The sequence below is a fragment of the Neospora caninum genome, chromosome III (genome assembly GCF_000208865.1).
Source record: "Neospora caninum Liverpool complete genome, chromosome III".
In the NCBI taxonomy this organism is placed as follows: Eukaryota; Apicomplexa; class Conoidasida; order Eucoccidiorida; family Sarcocystidae; genus Neospora; species Neospora caninum.
The window spans coordinates 1,390,322-1,410,205 of NC_018388.1; the positions used below are offsets into that span (position 1 = coordinate 1,390,322).

At 54.4% G+C, this 19,884-nt stretch overlaps 3 protein-coding genes across 3 annotated transcripts; 2 read left to right on the forward strand and 1 right to left on the reverse strand.

The window, feature by feature from the left end:
- Positions 1 to 407: 407 nt before the first annotated feature.
- Positions 408 to 6,354, forward strand: NCLIV_008500 (conserved hypothetical protein; the record flags this gene model as incomplete). The annotated part of the gene is made up of 8 exons (XM_003880366.1): positions 408 to 612; positions 949 to 1,184; positions 2,137 to 2,289; positions 3,114 to 3,252; positions 3,839 to 3,995; positions 4,601 to 4,692; positions 5,299 to 5,395; positions 5,853 to 6,354. The coding sequence occupies 8 exons, from the start codon at positions 408 to 410 to the stop codon at positions 6,352 to 6,354; spliced, it is 1,581 nt and encodes a 526-aa protein (XP_003880415.1).
- A 2,695-nt stretch (positions 6,355 to 9,049) lies between these two features.
- NCLIV_008510 (putative MSF1-like conserved region domain-containing protein) lies at positions 9,050 to 12,351 on the reverse strand (the record flags this gene model as incomplete). The annotated part of the gene is made up of 6 exons (XM_003880367.1): positions 9,050 to 9,081; positions 9,473 to 10,418; positions 10,700 to 10,853; positions 11,241 to 11,333; positions 11,689 to 11,825; positions 12,298 to 12,351. 6 exons carry the CDS (start codon positions 12,349 to 12,351, stop codon positions 9,050 to 9,052), a joined length of 1,416 nt encoding a protein of 471 aa, XP_003880416.1.
- A 2,636-nt stretch (positions 12,352 to 14,987) lies between these two features.
- NCLIV_008520 (hypothetical protein) lies at positions 14,988 to 15,749 on the forward strand (the record flags this gene model as incomplete). The annotated part of the gene is made up of 1 exon (XM_003880368.1): positions 14,988 to 15,749. One exon carries the CDS (start codon positions 14,988 to 14,990, stop codon positions 15,747 to 15,749), a length of 762 nt encoding a protein of 253 aa, XP_003880417.1.
- Between the last annotated feature and the right edge of the window lie 4,135 nt (positions 15,750 to 19,884).

The window sequence follows — 19,884 nt, forward strand, 5'->3', positions numbered from 1 at the left end:
CTCTTGTCTGGATCTTTGTCGTCATTCTCGTAGCTGTCCGTTTTTTTTTTGCTTGTCAATCTCTCCTCTCTTGCCAGGTAGTCCTCTCCTCTGCTCCAGGGCACCAGGCCTCTCGCAGCGTTGCCGTTTGTGTCCTTTTTTGTCCCCTTGTGCTGTCCCCTTTTTTGTCCCCTTGTGCTGTCCCCTTTTTTGTCCCCTTTTTGTCAGCGTGTTTCTCGCCCTTTCGTCGACATCCTCACCCCGTCTGAATTATTCTTCTCTTAAGTAATTATGTAGTTCAGGTCCAACTCAGTTCAGTTTTTCTCCCGGATTCCCCCTTTCTCTCTCTCTCTTTGTGGGGCGTATCCTTTCCCTTTCTTCTCTTTGCCCTGACTTTTTTGTCTCCCTCTTCTCCGCGGCCTTCAAAGATGTCGCGGCGTCTGGGCCATCTTCTTGAGATTCGGAGACAGCGGCGCGGCTGTTCTTCCAAGCCGGCGAGGCACCCCTCACTCTCGCTTTCTCCGTCCTCGTCTCCTCTCCGTCCCCTGTCTCCTCTCTGTGCAGAAGCCTCCCGAGCTCCCTTCATCTGTCCGGCGAGCCTGTGGGGTGTTTCTCCTCTTGCGTGTGGACGGGGTGACGCCTGGAATGCAGAAGAAACGATCCAGAAGCGGCGACATGCCTCTCGCCGCAGTGCGCGAGAACACGGTGACGAGACGGCGAGCGACAGAGGAAGAGAGAAGTCATCCGTGCGCATGCATATGCCTTCGGCTCGTATGTGCCATATGGAAGGAAACAGGGCCAACTGCTTTTTCTGTACGAGCTCGTTTTCTCATTTCTCTTCGCTCCGTCATTCTGCTGTCTTCTCCTTCTTCTCTGCTCCCTCCTCTTCCTTCTGTTCTTCCTCCTCTTGTCCTTCTTCGCTCTCGTCTCTCTCTGTCTCTCCATTGACCTATGTTTCTTGCCGCTCAGCGCCTGCTGGAATTGACCGGCCCTCTTCGCAGAGTCTGTCTCCGCCGCCTCCTCTTTTCGCGCTCTCCAAGCCGCGCCTCGCCTCGGATTGGTTCAGCGCCGTCCTCGGGAAACTCCAGGGGGTGGCGAACCGCGCTGGCGCGGCTTCACAGAACGCCCAGGCAGGCGCAGGCGCAGCTGCAGACTCCGTTCGCGAGCACGGGCTGTTTGGTGCCGCTAGTGCCATCGAGCAGAAAGTAAGGCGAGAGGAGAGAGAGAACGAACAGCGAAAACTGGAAAGTCGCGAGGGGGGTGGATTCTCCACGATATCCAAAATAGAAGCCAGCCGACGAAGATGGGTCAGCCTGGCACAGAGAGAAAGGTGGTGGACAAATGGAAGGAGGAGCCACGTGGGGCGAAAGAGGGGAGGAGCAGCAATATGAAAAATGCAAAGGGCGCAGAGACATTGGGCGTCCCTCTGCGGGGCGAGACGAGGAGTGTCCACGGAACCGCGGTAAAAAGGGGGTGAGGGAGACGAAGCGAAAAAGCAAGAGAGAAGGAACTCAGCGATCCTCAGGAAAGTGGAGCGGGAACCTTCAACGATTTGGCAGCAGACGATGGGCGGAAAAAGGCGTGGCGACGAGGTGTCGAGATTCTGCCCCTCATTGCGGTGTATGTACACCTCGCGTAGCTCGAGGCCAACTGTTTCTTATTTCGAGGACCGTGACTGTCGAACTGATAGACCCTACACAGGCCCTAGCAGAACACCCTGGGGCTACAGAGAGGGGCGCCTTTATCTGCTCGCTGAGAGGAGGATGTGTCGGGAGTCGTACGTAGCTGTGCGCAGCTGCGGAACGAGACATCTGCATTTTCTGGGCCTCAGTGATTTCGCGAGTCAAGCGGGATTCAGTGTTCTGACAAAGAGTGCGTCGGCCACCTGTAAAGCGCTCACGTTCTCCGGCTTGCATTGCTCTGATGGAAAGCGAAGGGCCATTAAAGGATTGGATTTGTCCCTTCGCTCCCCCCCGTCGTCCATGAGTGCACCTCTTTGCCCTTTCCTGTCAGGCCGTGTATATCAGCGAATTTGGTGTCAGCGTCTTTCTTCTCTCGTGAAACAGGAAGGTAGCGGAACACTCAGCCCGACTTCTGTGCGCGAGATTTCGGCAAATCCATCTCGGGTTGTCGCACGCTGTTTCCGGTATCTTTTAGGCCTCAGCCTTCTTCTCGCGGCTGACAGATGTGCAGCAACGGCAGCTGGAAAAACAGGGTCTTCTTGCCAGTCGATTCTATCGTTTTCTCGTCATTTCCTTGATGGAGAAAGAAGGTGTCTTCACCTACTACGATTTCTACGTTTGGCGAAAAGTAAGAGCTCAGGCAGTCACCTTTTCTCTTTGTGCCCATGGTACGTTTCCGTTCTTTCTTGCTTCCCCGCCCTCTGTCCTGGGTGTCCGCCTTCCCGGAATTTCAGCTCGTTTGCTCTCTGTCCCTTCGCGGTCTCTCTTTTCTGTCTTCTCTGTCTTCTCCTTCTCCTATTTCTGCATACATGTCTTCTCTTATTCTTGCTTCTGTTCGACTTGCGGCCGTACTTCTGTCTCTCTGTTTTCGCATTCTAGAGTTGGTGGCACGTCCTTCCTCCACATTTTCCCTTTTATCTCTCCTCCTCGCCTTTTCTCCTCTCTCTCCTCTCTCTCCTCTCTCTCTGTCCTCGCTCTCTCCTCTCTCTGCTCGCTCTTTCTTCCAACTCTCGTTCTCTCTTTCTCCTGCTCGCTCTCTCTCCCGCCTCCTCGTTCTCTCTCTCCCCTCGCTCTCTCTTCGCGTGTATCCTTTTTGCCTTCGTTTCTCCACTACATCGCGCTCTATCTCTGCATGTTTCCTCTCCTTCACCGTATTTTCCATAGAAAAAGAGCCTCACGAGAAGGCCCATCCGGAGATTTCCCGACAGCGGAGCCGGCAGCCTTCGCGTGTCAGATCCTTCTCCCTGTCTCTCCCGCCTTCTGCCTGCACAGAGAAGTGTCTCAAGGCGCGTGGCATGGACCAGCCTCTCTTAGGTCCTCTCTTTATTCTCGAAGGCTCGTGCTTCACTTCTGTCTCTGCTTTTCGAAGGCGGCCTCGCCATTCTCTCGCCGCCGTCACACGAAGGCAGAAACCAGCTGTGCTGAAAGGCTGCGGTGTCTCCACGCGTGCAGGGCTGCCTCGACTACTTGAAAGCAGCAGAAGAGGAAATGCAAGGAATCGTGGGAAAATCTGCGAGAAAGCTGGCAGATCTAGGGTGGGAAAAGCTGCGCCCTTCGACCTCGCCAGAATTCAAGGAAATGGAACTTCACCGTAAGTGCCAAAGCAAAGCGCGGAGAAGTCTCGAAGCATTTCTGCCCATCTGAGGGACACCGCGCTCTTGCTTCGCCTCCCTGCTGTCCTAGGTCAGCACGCGCATGCACGACAAAAACGGGAGTCTCGGGTCACTTTGAACAGCTTCCACGAAGACAGAAAAGTGTGAGGACTTGTCTCTACTTGGAACAGGCAGCCTGAGCCGTTTGTGCCCGTTCACCTCCCCTGCTTTGTCGGCCAAATGCGTGTGTATCGATAGAAACTTAGATAGCTATATCGAGATGGAGAGATGTGAAAAATGAGGAAGTCGACCTGGAAATTGCGAGAGGCAGCGGCGTTCCGTCTCTTTCTACCGCGCGCGCTTGTATGGGAAACCCGGGAAGTCGGTGTTTCTTTTCTAATATTTCGCATGCAATCGGATCTGCATGCACTTCTTTATGTTTTTTGACAATCCGTTCTTCCCCTCCTCCGCGACATCGGGTCTTGCTCTTCGTCTCTCGGGTTCTGTCGACTTTGTTCCTGGCGTCTCCAAGATTCCGTTCCTCCCCTGGATGCGGCATCTTTGTGTCCTGTTTTTTTGCCCCAGTGAAAATCCTTTCCCACTTCACTCCAGAGGAACTCTCTCGGGATACAGCGGAACACTTCACCAGTGCGGCGATCAAGAACATCGCGAAAGCTGCCGAGACGTCCGTCAAAGACGTGAAGAACGTACTCCTCGGCCACGCGATCGCTCTCACCGATCGGTACGCTCTCGCAGAACGAGAGCTTCGCTCACGATGTGGAGCCGCAAGCGACAGGCTTCACCTTGCGGTGTCCGCACACCCACCTGAACGCCTGTGCTTCGCATTTCGCGTTGAAATCCGTGGCGGGCGAGCTTTCGGCTCACTGGCGCTGGATTCTTCGGCAAACGCTCTCGAACGCGAAAACACGTGAAAAAGAACTAGCTTGGGAGGTGTACCCTTACCGAAATGCCCGCAATGCATGTAGAGCCGTTTTGCACTTCCGAGGATAAGCCGAGGGTAGGCCCTTGCGGAGGCGGTTGCGCCATCGGACCTGTAGACGGGTACCGGTCGCAGTGTCTAGACACCAGGCAAGCGTTTTTCCAAGTTGAGTGAACGCATGGGCGGCCGCAGGGGTTCGTCTTCTGTGTGCATTGTTTGCTTTCCGTGAAGAGGTGTGAATGCCCTTCGGCGCCGTTCGTGGGCGGCGGAGAAATATCCACGCATTCCCCTTTCTAGATGGCTTCCGGAGGATCTGTTGGCAGCCCCCAACACAAACGGAATGCAGAAAGCAATACAGTGTTTTCGGTCTTCACTTTTTGCGTGATGTTCGTTTTTCTCCGTCCCAGAACCTGGTACATGCGTCTGATGGAAATGGGTCGGCCGATCCCACAGAGCGTCGAGGATTACCTTCTGCTGGCCGAGACCGATCGCCCGTACAGTAAGCCGTTTTGTTGAAGAGCTGGGAAAGAACGAGATGGGGTAGCTCAAATCGGCTCGCAGCAGTGTTCATTTTTCCTTGCTCTGCTTGTGCCTGGTGGGATAACTTCCGATTGCGGTCGGAGGCTCTCTCGGCACACGGAAACCGGTGAGGTGGTCTCGAAGAGAGATCGGGCCGGCACGCAGTTAGTGTCGGTGAACCAAGGGGAAATTCCTCAAACACATTCTTCAGAAGCGCAATCAGCTTCATTGCATGATTCTTTTTTTTTGCTGCCGGCATCCGCCGTCTCGACGCGGAAAAGAAGTCGTGCTGTCGCAACACATGGAACCCTTTCTTCCTCTTCCTTCGTGGACTCTTGTTCACTTCAGAGACGTAAATCCTGGACGTTATTTAGATATTTATAGATAGATACGTTTCCATATCTAAATGTGTCGATAGAGACTCTCTAAGTCGTTCGCTTCTGTCGGCTCGTGCTGCAGGAACGCCTGTCTTTCATCTCTTCCTTCTGGCCGTTTCTGCTTCCGTGTCTCTGACTTCGCCTTGTCCCTGTTCTGTCTCTCTTTTACTCTCCTGACGGCTTTTCGCCTCTTGCGTTGCGCTCTCCAGTGATTCGCCTGCCCTATGGAGAGAAGTTCTACAACTACGAGCTGGAGCAGGCCCTCGCGAAGGAACGCGCCGCAAACCGATTCAAGTCCCAGAGAGAGTAAGTGCTCCTGTTTGCGTGGACCAGGAAGAACCGAGTTGAGAAGAGATCCACTTAAAATAAGGCGGAAAGGATTCGCATTTCGCCGTCTCTCGATAGGCAAGGTGCGGAGCCAACCTCGAACGTCGTAGAGACAGGGGAGGATGCATTGGCGGAGGCGATGAGGAAACACTGCGCACGAGGAGGCGGAACGGCTGGGCGGTCCGAGGTTGTTCAGTGGCCAGAAACCTCCGAGGAGGGGCGAACTTGAACCCGTGAAAATAATGATTAAAATGCAGTGAAACGCGACGATCTCTGCTTCTCTCTCTGTTTCTGTCGCTTTCTCCCTCTGCTCCCTCTCCTTGACTCATTCTGTCTCGTTCCCTGTATCTGGTTCATTGTCTGTGTTGCCTGTTGGCCACTCGCTCCATTGTGTCCATTAATTTGTCTCTCGTTTTTTCTCCGCCTCGTTTGTCAGCGTTCCTCGTCTTGGACGCAAGCAACACCGCATTCGGCGCCTCTATATCCCGAACGAGCGCGTGGCGTTTGATCGCTGGGCACGCATTCCGCATTCGCGTCTCGACGCGTATGGGAACTTCCTCTTCCGCCTGAATCAGGCACCGAAGGGCCAAGTATCCATTGACCGCGCTGTCGAGAGAGAAAAGCATCGGGCGGAGATGGCGGCAAATGCGGAGTTCTACTCGGATGCTGCACTCTCTGCTAGCCGCATTACCCTGAACAACCTGCCGCCTGGGGCGTTCCGCAGGCGCACGGGCATGCAGCGGAAAAACGGCGAAATTCACCACGTAGCCCCGCCGAGGGACCCTGTTTTGCGCGAGCTTTTCGGCGCAGCGATCCAGCGCGAAAAAGACGAGAAAAAAGAGAGAGAACTCATGACGCAAGAACGAGCCGAGGCTGAACAGAAAAAGGATGCCTACCCGTCCAGCGCACCCTTTGGAAAAGACTCGATTTGGGGATAACGCTGTCCACGTGTTGGAATTAGAAACGTGGTTTTAGAAACGGACAAAACATTCCTTTTTGCCGATCCGTTCCGGCAGATTTTAGCGTAGAACACATAGCGTGCGTGTACGCATGAATACATCTAGATGAAGGTGTGAGTAGGAATGTGGATTTTCCGGTGTTTGACGTTTCTGGAGACGATTGTCCGTTAAGCATTCCTCAACGGCTGACGAGGACACACATTTGTCCTCGTCGAATTGCGTGGAAAGGCGTTAGGGGCGGAAAAGGGAGGTGTCTTTGTTCTGCGCTGCGTCGAGTCAGCGCCGTAGTAGATCAGCTGCTTGTCTCTCGTTTTGTTTGATTGCGGAGAGACGCCTTCGTCAACAAACACCCTGAAACTGGGGGATGTGCGGTGGCCGACTTCACGTCTCCTTTTGTCTTCTATATGGTGTCGGCGAAGCATCTCTCCGAGTCTCAACAGAGTCTGGTTCTCTCTTCTCTCATTCTGACCTCCCACCCTTCGTACCGTCTCCGCCTTTTCCGCTCTTTCTGATACCTGCGTGCACGTTGCGCCTTTGCATTTGTCTTCGCTCATCAGACTATTAACCATGAGCGTCAATTTATCCTCCGTCTCTCGCGCCTGCGCAGTTCTCTGTCGCCTTCCTGCGCTGTCATTCTCCTCGACAACGCAAGATGAATACCTAAGCTTTCCATCGGGTTCTGTGGCTGTCCGTCCTCTGAGAAAGAGCGACATATCCGCAAGAACGAACACGAAAGGCTCGACAGAAAGACACATTTTTGGAACTGGTGGACGTAAAGTGATTTCTGTCACCACCGGGAGTGAGTCCGTAAAACGTCTGTTGCTAAGCTGTTGAGTATGAGCAAAGGCGATCCAGAGAAACGGTGCATTTTCCCAGAGGGGAGGAAAACTTCTTCGACAAGGCATTTTACGTGTGTCTAAAGTTCGTAAGGGTGTCTGAGGTCTGCTGGGAGGGTACCGTGCGTACGGAGAGCAGATAGAGTAACAATTCCCTTACAACGGCAAAAACGGAAGCGCCTGACAGCTTCCATCCCTCTCGGCCGTCGTCCGTTTTCTGCCGCAGTTCCGGAAGATCGTATTCGTTGAGAAATTCTTTTCCCTATGGACCCCACACCGGTTACGTACGCTGTAAGTTGGGGGCGCTCCAGTACTCGCCGCTTTTGCAAGCTTTCCAACATAGCTAATTCTACAGAGCCGTGCAATAGTTCAAAAAGAAACGCAAAGCTCTGACTGCACGAAAACGAAATTCCAATTTCTCCGTGTCCGTCCGCTTGCAGGCCGGAGCTTTGGCACGAAGCCCCGGCTCCGTTCTTGAACGGTGAGATCACAGAAATCGTTACTTTCGGAAAGCGTCGACTCGCCAACCGCGATAAAGACGCGAGGCGCGCCTACGTTGGTCTTGGCACACCTGGCATCTGACGCGGCGGCGCGAGCGCACAGGCCTTCCAGTTTTGCGAAACACTAGCGGAAATCCTTTACTTCTCGTGGCACACATCAAGCTCGCACGGTCCGCCCTACTCATGGATGCGTGCGCCGACTTCATGCATTCCTCAGGGTACAGGCACAGACGGACGACATAATAGAGGAGACTGGATTTGACCAGCTGCAGGCGCGAAACGGAAACCTAAATACGGCACGACAACGATCGTTCTCCCTGCATTTCGCCGTCGTTTTCGTTTCCTTGGTATTTCCGATATGTAGTCGAGCCCTGCCCTCGAGAATGCGTACTGGGTGTCTCCGAAACAAAATACCCCGGTGGGATACCTTCCACCTCTCGTCTCACGGTGAAGGGTGAAGTGTGCAGAGGTGCGCAAGTCGACTTGCCGCAAAGTAAGGGTGAACGCGCGAACGCATTTTCCATGTCTTCCCCTCCTCGGTAGACAACAGTGCGAACCAACCTGGTGTCTGTGGGGCCTCGACAAACCTCAGAGCGCATTGAACAGCCACGCACACGGTTCTGTACAGGAGCGCCGCGCCGGTGCACTTGAACGCGACGCGCAGCAGAGCGATCGAGACAACAACAGACACTGCCAGAGCGGCCCGCCAGCACAGAGGAAAGGCGAGAGAAACGGTGACAAAACAAACAGCGCAACACTCAGGGCTGTAGCTGCGTATCCACATGGAGGTTTATGGCCATGTCGGACGCGCAAGACAGAGAGAGATGGCGATTCTGCAAAAAATGTGAATGACACGGCGAGCGCGGAACGCCGGACACTGCTGGAAACCCTGAGTAGCATTTGCGTTTCAGAAAAATTCCCTTTCCCCGGCAAGCACAGGTAGAGCGCGAGACACAAACTGTACACGGCCTCTCGCTTTCCGCAGGAGCCAGGGTCAATGCCAGCGAGACAGGGATGCGATCCAAAAAGAGCAAAGCCGAGTGACTCGTCGAGTGAACTTCATCTAACTGAAGCCGAGGAAAAAGCGGGAAAAATTTTCACGTCATGAATGTGGAAAAGCATCTATAAAAAAACAGGCACCGATTTTTGTACGCTGAGGGTTGTGCGCCTGCCTTTTCCCTGTCTCGTCCGTTCCTCCACTGCGGCCCTGTTCTTTACTCGTTCCGCGTCGCGCAAAGCGAGAAGAGAGTGGCCTCCGACCCCTCCATATGCGCCTCCGTCCCAGCTCGGCAAAGGGATCAGGAAACAAGTCAAGCACGCAGTTCTTCGTTTCTCCCATCAGACGTGAGTCGCCTTTGAAGCTCCTGTCTCTGCCGGAAGCGAATAAGCGAGTCGTAGCCTCTCTCAAGCATCGTCCACTGCGTTCGTCTTCGGTTTTTTCACGAAGAACCACTCTCGTATTCACAGGCACATGTGGATAAATATACACGTCAATACCTGTATCTGCACACGGGTTCGAACCTTTCAATATATGCCAGCACGCGCATTCGTATTCATCAGGGTGTCTACATAGTTAATAGAACCGTACTCCTAGAGGTTTTTCCCCGTTTTTTCGCACGCGGATGCAGCGCGCATCTGAGCCGCTTCTCTACGAGGGAGAGCTGCGACCTCTGTAGCTCCACAGACTCGGAAAGAGGAGCGGCGGACGGAATGTCAGTCGCTTTTCGTCACGTATACTCTGTCTCCCCTTCTCGGCCTCACCAGGGCGCAGAGCCGGAGTATGTGCGTCCCGAGACCAGGCATAGCTTCGCTCGCCAAACGTTCTTCCTGTCACCCGGTTCGCTGCGTTCCCTTCTTCCGACGCTCGCCCTACGCCTCCGGCCTCCCTCGAGCTTCCCGGATCGGCCGCCCCCATGCTCTCTTCTGACGCTGGAAACGCGGGTCGCGCCGCCTCGCCGGAAAGGGCAAACGTCTGCGTTATCCCTTTTCGGTGCGCCTCTCTCGCCCGTTCTTCCTGCTGCCGGCGTCTCCACTCCGAGGTGCTCAACGGCGCCGTTCCGCCGGGGGCTGGGCGGAGACAGGCGCAGTCAGTGTCTCCTGACCTCGCGCCGCCCCGCGGCTCGCCGCTCTCCGCGGTCGAGTCCACAGCAGTCGATGACGGAGCAGACGAAGAGAGAGAAGGAGAAGAGGGAGATGGGGAAGGAGGGACATTCGGATCGGGAGAGGAAGAGGGAGAAAGCGGAGACGCAGGGAGGAGGGCCTTTAGCGATGGTGGCATTGCCGGTGAGGCAAGAGGGGAACGGAGGGCTGAGAGAGAGGAGGAGAAGAGAGACGAAGATGAGTCATTTCGAGGGAGGGAAAAGGGAGGAGACGGACGACAGAGAAGAAAGCGTTTCGCAGAAGCGGACATGGCGCACGCAGCAAACAGCGAAGGCTCCAGGAGCGGCGAGGAGCCGAAGCGGTCGAGACTCAGAGTCGACGAAAGCGGCGGCGTGGACGGGGCACAGAGGGAAATATGAAGAGACTCTTCGACATGTCGGACAAGATCTCGGTAGTGCTGCGTGGCGTTGACAGCGGCGGCTTCAAGAGAGTGAATGCACGCGGCACACTGGCGCCTCCACCAGCCTTGCTCCTCGAGCGAAGACGCGCGCGACTGAACTACAGAGAACCCTACACTGGATTTCTCTTCCGCCGAGCGAACCGCCGCCTGCAGCGACAAGGAGCGAAAAAGAGCGGAGAGACACGGGCGAATGAGAGCCAGACGCAAGCGACCGACGAGGAATTGCCGAACCCCGCTACAGAAGCCTGAAGAACTAAAAACGAAGAGTGGTCCGCGCGGGGACGACGGTGAAACAGCGACGGACGACGCAGCGGGAGCGGCAGAGGCAGCATGGTGCCGTGAGGCTGCAAACGGGAACGGAACGAAGGACGCGCGTACTGTATTCGGGAAGAATAAACCAACAACGAGATTTAGAAATAGTCCCTTACTCGCTCTAACGCGCGATTGATTGCCGCGCCTAGGCCGAACACTTTGTAGGTGGCTGTTTGCTTGTAGAGCGTCCGCGATGGGTCGGTCGGATGTGGGGTGTATGTACACTCCTCGTCCACGCGGAAAAAAGAGGCGAATGTGTAGTTTCTTGACCTGAGAACGACAACGAAAGCCCCACTTTCGCTTGCTGTCTCCACTGTTCCTCGCGTTTGCGACGGTTCGCACTTTCTCGATTTCATCCCTGGATTTCCTGCATCCATCGCCAACTCGCGGCGCTGACGCTCCCTTTTCCGTTCTTCTTCGCCTCCAAAAACCGTGCACTGCGCCCCTCGAAAGACAGTCGCAACTCTCGTAAGTATCTGCCTTGGCACACGCATGTCGAAGACCATGCGAATCAGCAGGGGAACGTGTAGATACATTCTGGTGTGTTTTACCCCTCTGTAAACGCGTTCGCTTCCTGTGTCGCCTCGTAGCCGAAGGCGGAGGGCACCCAAGAAGCTCGGGAGGACTGCCGCGCGGGCGACACAGAAGCCTACGCACTTGAGGTGGAGCGTCTTGTCAGGGAGAGAACAGTACGCCTCCTCCAGGCCGAAGCCAACCGGCGAGGAGCCGCCAAAAAAGCACTCCATCCATCTGCACAGAAGGTGCACAATTTTATATTTTTGACTTTTTTCCAGAATCTCAAAATTGAACTCTGCATGTTAAAAGAACAGTACATTTTTCGGATAGAAGCGCGTGAAAACGAACCCATCTTGTAACGTGAACAAGGAAACGCCCCGGAGTCGGGCGAGCTGGCGGACACGCGCACCGGTGTCAGGCTGGAAAAAGAAGGGAAAGGCCGACGACACGAAAGGAAAGACGTTAAGCAGGGGCGAGGAAACAAAAAGGGACGGAGCGAGCCAAGGCTCCGCCTCAGAGCAGCGCATGCAGGTAGAGAAGGACACAGGAGGCCCCCACAGAGGAAGGAGGGGAAGGCGACAGAACTCACCTGGGAACGCAGTACTTCAGAGAGTGGAGACGCCGAGTCGCGAACTCCTGCTTCTCTGGATCAATGTCAACATCGAGTGTATCGACGCGCAGCACGTGAGGCTGCAACTCGTTCGGGTACTTGGTCCAAAACGCCGACTGAAAAAACGGCAGATGCGCCAGTCGCCTTGGAGTTGGAGGAGAGGAAACAAACGTGAAACTGTGCCGGCCGGAGACTCAAAAGAGAGAGCCAAAGCGACGGAAACAGCAGAACAAAAAGACAGAAACAAGACAGAGGCGGGCACAAAGACGGGCGACCAACGAACGCGTTTCTCGCGCGCGAGCGATGCAGGCGCTTGCAAGAAAGAAAGCAATCAGGATAACGAACACTACAAGCGAGGAAATGTGATTCGAACGATGTCTGCGGAGACAGCGCCTGAAAGGCGAGTGCGGAATGGCAGGCAATCAACTACAGAGAGGAGACAGGCATCGACAGAAACAGAGGGTTTGAAGTCGGCGGATGCGGCAGGCGTCATGTGGAGATGGACAAACAACAGGGGAGCTGAGCTCAGTCGACCAAGCGAAGGCAAACGGACTTTACCAAGGATAGGGGAACGCATCGAAAACCTACCGTAACGGTTTCCCAGTCACTGTCAAAAACGAAAGTCTTTTCAAAGAGTCTCATTTTGTCTCTCCCTCGCTCTCATTCTCAATGTTGTCCTTGCTTGTCGGCCGCTCCACACGCAATTCGCGTTCCACTCGTTCTGCTCTGGGTCATCTGCAGAGATCGCATTTTCTGATTGTTCTCACAGAGCCGCTCTTCGCCTCTCGGAGACGGCTTTGCTTGCCTCGCGATGTGACCCGACCCTTCGAGAATATCGGAGGCGCGCTCGCCTGTGTGAGGGCCGCCTCCTGGATTCCGGGCAAACAAAAACCGAGGCTCTTCCCCTCGAAGACAGCTGAGTTTTTTCTGGTCAGGTGTTCTTCCGCACGGTCGGGAGCGCGCAGAGGGCGAAAAAAAAACTGGACCGTCGGCCGGCCCGATCGCATCCGCGGCGGCACCGCAGAAGACGGTAATCATCCGTCAGCTAGCCTCCCGTCTCCTTTCGCCGAGAGCCCAGGGCGAAGCGGAAGAAGCAAGAGAAGCGAAACGCCTCAACAAGGAGAGAAAAGCGGGTCGGGACGGCGCAAGTCTGGAGACGGAGACGAAGAGTGACAAGCTGTCACGGGGATGAGACGAGGAAAACAGACAGCGTCGACGAAAGTGACAGCGGCACAAGAGAGGCCGACCGCGGGAGAGTGCAGGGAGGGACCGTCAGAACACGTGATGCCACGAGCGTATGATATCCATTTTTCGGAGAAACCGCAGGGAGACACAGGGGCGTTCAACGGAGCAGCCCTCTACGGAGAAAGTTGTGCCCTGTGAGAGCCTCGCGGCTCTATTCGGTTAGTGGTTTTGCGCGATTGCGAGAGAAACGTTTGCTCGCCTTCATCGGCGGAAAAAGACGGCGCCCGAACGACGAACTTTCACGTGGAGAAGAAACAAGGCGCTGACCCCGCGAGGACTGAGGCGAGTTGCTCGGCAGTCAAGAGCCAAAACGTGGGGGAAAATCGGAAACGAACAAACACCTGCCACCGAAGAAAAAAGTACCCGAAAGTGCGCGAAAGCCTTTCACGAAAGACGGCCATATCTGCCAACATCTACGCCAGAGGGGAAAGCGGAAGAGCCGCAAGTCGGCAGGAGGCGTTTTTACGGACGACGGCGCGGCACGAACAAAAGCGTGGACTCCGCCGCTTCAGCCGCAGAGACACAAACGTGCGACGCAATGACAAAGTAGGCATTGCCTTCTCTTGGCACCGCGGAAACTTGTCCGAGAAGGCAGGCAGCGGCTTCCCCCTTTTTCTTTGGGCAAAAATCGCGGGCGCAGCCAGGCCTGGGGAGCTGGCCTCCGGTTCCGCAGCCTCGCCCGACACGGAGATTTCTCGTTTTCTGAGGCGTTTTTCCACGTTGCCTCGCTTTCAAGAACGCGACTGGATTTCGCGGGGGCCTGTTGAAACCGACAGTCTGGGACAGTGTTCAGCGAGTCGCGGGACAAACGCCGATGCTTTGCTGGTTTGCTCGCCTAGAGTTTGCATGCGGAGCAGTAGTGACTCTCGCACGCGCTTGGTGAGGCGAGGAGCGAGATTCTCAAGTTGCTTTCACTGCAAGAGGAGAGGCGGAAAAGAAGGTAGGACGAGAGAACAAAATCGACACAGACACACAGGAAAGAGACAGGGTGCGGTCGCCTCAAGAAGCCCCGTGCTGTCAATGTTCTCCCTGGTTGCGTGCATGCAGTGTGCCTCGTTCCAGTCTGGCCGTTCTCCACACTGGGCCAGCACCCGAAAATCTGCGCCCTGCGCTTTGCTTGTCTCCATCTCGCTATCTGCGCAAAACGCACTCCCAATAAGCTTTCTGGCCTTTCCAGAAACAGGAGGCAGCTGAGAGGTTGCAAGACCGTTTCGGTGTTTGTTGCCGCTTTGCCCAAACGGGTGGAGGGGCGTCTGCTGTGTATCCGACTGCACAGGCAATCAAGCCTGCATCGAACCAGCCGTGAATTCCTGTCGCGATGAACAGTCTGGCCGGAATCCCCGCCTCTGTGCTTGGCCACGCAGTCGCAGGTGCGCGGGGAATCGTTCCCAGCCTCCCTCGTGTCGATCTGAGGACCAAGCAGGCAGCCTCGCTGTGACGCTGCTGCGATGGAACGTCGAGAAGACGCGTTTGGAAGAAACAAAGGGCAGGGACCATACATTACGACGAGGGACGAGAAGAGACAAGAAGCGGGAGGCAGAGAGTCGGTGCGCAAATCTCTGCCAGAATTGTTTGGGCGAAAAAGTCGGAACAGACATCTCTGCAGGAATGCTCGTGTTTTTCTTGAGTACACATCCGGATCTGTGCCCCCTTAGCGGTGGTGGTTTCTGCCGCTCGATCCCTTTTCTGCTCCGCATCATTTCGCTTTCCCGGTCCTCCTCATCCTCTTCCTTCACGCTGTTCCGCGCGCGGCGTCTCCTCTCTCTCGCCCCTGTCCTGGTTCTTTGATCTGTGCCTTGCCTAGTTCGTCCGGGTTTCGTCTCGCGGCAACCTCCCGCTCTCGTTTCTTCTTCCCGCTCTTGGTTTCTGCATTCTTTTCCACCTGGTCTTTCCGTCCCGGATCCGTTTTGTGTGCTGCACTGTCTTCCCCCTCCGGCGCCTGTGAGCCGTCCTCTTCGACTCCCCCGCATTCCTGGTCCCTTTTTTAGCGGTCTGTATACTCTCTCGGTTTCGGGCCGGGTGCTGCTGTCAAGATGTCTTCCTTGGCGATCTACCAGTCTCACGGGAAGCCTCGGCCGCCAGCCAAAGGCAGCTTTCCAATCGACCATTTGGGCGAGTGCACAGACGTGAAGAAGAAATATTTGGCATGTCTCTCGCGCCGCCAGCGCCTTCCCGCCTCCAGAGACGGAGAGGACGACAGCCCCTCTGAGTGGGTTTCCGAAGCTGTGACGCGGAAATGGGACCACCTGCCTTGCCGGCAATTGGCGCAGGAATACCTGCAGTGCCGCATGCAACACAACCTAATGGCCCCGGAGGATCTCTCTTCACTGGGATTCAAGGCGCGAACGAAGGATCGACGAGATCCTCGCACAGACGCCTCTGCAGGCAGTCGCGCGACACCCGACCCACTCAGACAGAGTTCACCGCCTTCCTCAGGAGCCCCGCAGCGACCGGGGTCGTCTCCGCCCCTCTACCCAGGCCTGACGCTCACTCGGTCGCTGCTCCAGCATCGCCAGGTTCTTCATCTGCAGGCGAAACCCAGCGCTGAGCCGCACGCGGGCTCCGACGCGCCGCCCGCCGGAGGTTCCACGGAAGACAAAAGACATAAGAAAGAGAAGAAACCGAGAGTCCGAACCAAAGAGGATGAAGGATTTATAGCGGGGTGCGGGGCGATTCGGCCCTACTCGGAGCGGGGGTTTTTCGGACGACTTTTCTCCCGCTATTCCTGGTCAAGCGACTTCTTCAAAGCCCTGTACTCGAACGTGACTGCGTCTCTGCTCTCGCCGCAGAAGTGAACAGCCACAGGTACACCCAGAGCACAGGACCGGGTTCGATTCCCGAGCATTTGACGTTTGTGTGTGGCTCTGCGGAGCGCACACAGCTTAACCGCACTCTCGATTCTCATATGCGTGTCACCCGTTGTACAGTGGAAACTGACGTGTCCATATATATGCGGCTCTATTGCAGTCTCGTTCTGTCCTGGGACCGCAAGTGGTACACGGAAGTGGATAGGCCTTGACCCTTTTTGCCTTCTTTCCACTTTCGTTGGCCAACAAATCACACTCTCTTTGCACCTGAGGACAGCGGTGCCTACCGACCGTCCTCCTTCACTTTTTCTCACAGCGAAAGCAGGCGCCACAGAAGCCTTGGCTGTAGGATTTCCGCAGAGATTCCCTAAACGTAGGTCAATCCACCGCTCCTCTGTCCACAGGCTTTGTGTGCAATAGGAAGGTGATCGTTTTCTTATTCTGTCACCATGCCGTTTCTCCCGGCAAGCATTTTTCCATGCGCCCCACCTGACGTGATATGCCCCGGTTGCCGTCATTACGGGACTTCGACACAAAGGAAGTACCCATGGAGCTGTAACCCGCGGTCGAACGAAATGGTTTGCTATTCTGTACCAACCGATCTAAAATCGTGATGTCGTTTTGTTACGTGACGAGCGGTGTGTTTAAGACAAGGCTGAACAAACCTTTTAATTGATTATGCTGACGTTAGTCCCGATAAACTATGCTTAAACTGAGGAGTCAAGTAGGTACAAACCGTACGAGGATTAATTATGTCCATCTGTGCATCTAAGTTGATACTCGGTTATATATTTTAGACGCGTCCTCGAGTCACGTGAATTAAAATACACAAGAATACGAAAGAGGCAGTTGTAGCGTGCAACTCCGGGTTTCCAAGTGGTGTCCAATTCAATTTCACAACACCGGGGAAGGAATATCGAGACCGCCAAGCCCCTGTCTCGGCTGCGGTCTCGTGAAAAGTGTTAGCATCAACGATCAACATAGCCGTGTATCTCGGTCCCTGCCGAATTGTCCTGGGAGGCAACGTCGCTAATTTCGCGAATTCCCCTTCTGCCCCAAGACACCGAGTTTTCCGATAGCGAGGCGGAACCAAGGTGTGCTTATCTGGCAGCGCCGTCCAGACGAACGTCAGGAAGGAGACTGCCAAAAAGTGAATATCGTGATATTCGTACAGATTGTGCAAAGCTGTCGGTTTTCCAAATATTCGCTGTAGTCCTAGGCTGCTGAGGCCGCCACGGGTTATACAAACACTCGACTCCTAGCGTTTCGTCTAAAGATGAGGAAGACTGTTAGCTTCTTACAACACACCACAAAAATGTGCGCATCCCTTTCGCGAAGAAAGCCGCTAAGCGAGGTTTTTCGAGACCGTTCCTTCGTCAACAGCGGCGGTACTTTGTGGCGTTCTGTAGTGTTTCCTAGTTCCTGCATGCTGACTTCACGGAATTGCCCAAATAAAATAGCAAGAAAGAAAGGTTACTGTTTGTTGACACTACGGTGTCTCTAGTTGCCTGCAGAGATGTGTTCGTGTGAACGTGAATTGAAGGAATCAATTCGCCGTCTATTTCGTCGTCCTTCAATGACACAGGCCGCATCCAAGGCCATCAAAACGACGTGTAGGATCATCACGGGGGACTGGGATACGGGGGGACTCCACAGGTTGCTCCTCTCTTGATTTGCTACGACACAACCTTTCACGAAAATGTAGGGAGTGCAAAAGAAAACTTCCTTGTTGTATGAAAACGTCAATTTTCGCACTGAATCGCGCTATGTCGTTCGTCATGCTGGGCGACCGGTCGGAATATTGTAGGTATGCCATCGCGCTTTGTTGTTGTCGAACGAGGGGAAGACAGCCTTGTGAAATGTACCAATAACATCAACAGTTTTGAGGTTCCTTCGTGTTCATCTCCCTCAGTTTACCTGTGGAACTATGGAAATGTGTATCACAGACTATAACTAGTGAAGCTGAGAATCAGTGCAATAGGCTCCGTCACTTCTCTTATGTAATCGTCGAGACGCGCGAGTATACAAACATTGCCTCCCTTCTATCTCCGTCCGAAACACAAACCTGGGGATTTGATTTGCTTAGTGACGCAGAATATTACCGTCTAATGGGGGAGAATTCCCATGGTTACTGATAGTGGAACGAAGTCTACCACGTGGGGCGGATATGGCAGCGGTGGTTTTCGAGGCACACGTGGTTGCAGACCGGTTCAGTGCCAGGTTGACACCAAGGCCGTTTTGCCTTCGGGCAGAAATGGAGATTTGTTCCCCCTTCATATGGAATGTTCCAGGCGTCCTGCTGGCCGAATTCACGAAGCCTTATTACTTGTAGTACAGCACTAGGAAATGAAGAGACCACTCTGACATGGTATCCCGGTATGATATTCATGCGCGGACTGCGTTGGAAGTGGAAAGCAAAGTATATTGGAGGTGTCGGGATTTTGGCGTCGCCAGGATCTGCTCTCGTGTTCATTTTTCACTGGACACCAATGCAGCGTATGATTGCGCTGTGCTAATTGTGAATGTACAACAATCCGATGTGTGGTCTGCCTCCAGACACTCTTGTGTTGTAATCTTTGCTGGGCAGAACTGAGTAGTCATCAACGGCTCTGGTGGTCTCCCACCAGTTTCAACTGTTTTTGTCATCTGCTGCATTTGATCCATTGCACTCGGTAGGAGTCACCTCAACAGACGATGGACACACAGTGCAAACAGTGCCGCACTTCCGCATGAGAGACACGCCCATGCAGGAGAGATGTGGGTCTAGCCAAGCGGCCCAATATCGCATGGGCCAGCCAAGGTGGCTACGCGGCCTACAGCGACGGGCATCGGGCCGACGCGCTTCGCGTGGTGCCTTCTGGTTGGCTTAAGCTCTCGACGAGACGCAGGACGACTGCACACCCCGGCGCTAGACGGATGGTAGTGACAGTTTTGTTTCTCTACTTCAGAAACATGCCCCGCTAACTACGTATGTATTCTAACCTCTGAATATTTGTGTTTTTGTTGGTGACGGTTCCTCAACATGGAACACTCTGTGTCTCTCGGACCGTCGTCGTGTCCGGCTAGCTGGGACATTGCTTGTCTTGGCACTTTGCCATAGATCCCGACCACACTTCCGCTCCCGCTCTTCTCCGCTTGCAACTGACGCCCACCGCGCTTGTTGGCTGGAAAGTGCAAAACAAATTGCAGTGAAAAAATACTGCATGTGCTGTCATTCGAAGGCCCGGAAAGGATTCACTTGTGACTGTTGGCTTCTTTTCGCGATCTTGGTTTCTTTGCAGAGAAAAAATATGTATAGACTAAAATTCTATATTTGCATGTAAAGTGAGTAAGAAGAGAGGGAACACAGCAGGAACGGGGAGAAAAAAGGAACATGCAGATGCGTGTGACATAACAGGAACACAAGATGAGACGTGAAAATCGAGCCATGTACTCCCCTACAGAGAAATTTGCATCTCTACGACTTCTCTTCCGCCGAGCCGGTGACTCAGTCACGTGAGCAGGGAAAAACTTGCACTCAACCCTGAATGCGCCGCAGCTAAAGGAGAAACGCTACTGCATCTTCCCCTACAAGTGTGTTTTTAGTTTCCGACTCGTTTTCAAGCGCGGGTGGCCGTTCTGTCCTTCTGCAGGTTGCACTACCCCTCCGCCCACTGCGCACGTGGCTTTTTGACGCACTCGGATGCGTGAGACAGTCAGCGTTCTCTATATATGCTCCAAAAATTCGAAGGAAAAAAGAGGAACGGCTTTTCCTGAGTTTTTCTCCCTTCCCACGTCCACGCGTTTGTTTTCGGAGTTGTTCTTATTTCTGTGGGTCGAAGCTCGTACCTCTCCTGCCTAGATTGCTGTCAAGTTCTTCGCCTTCACATCGCATGCAGAGAACACCACAGAACACAGGAAGAGGAGAGCAGCGGAGCTAGAGTACGAAACAGATACACAGAGCGACACACGGAGAAAGGGACACAGGGAAAGAGTGAGAGAGCAAAATGGACAGAAAGCCCACGACCAAGCAAGGCACACACGGAAACCGGGAGACAATGATAACCCAGAACCCTCCTTCAGAGACTCCGCTGAAAGACTCCCTCGGAAAATGCGGAAACTCCGTATAAACTGAAATCACCCG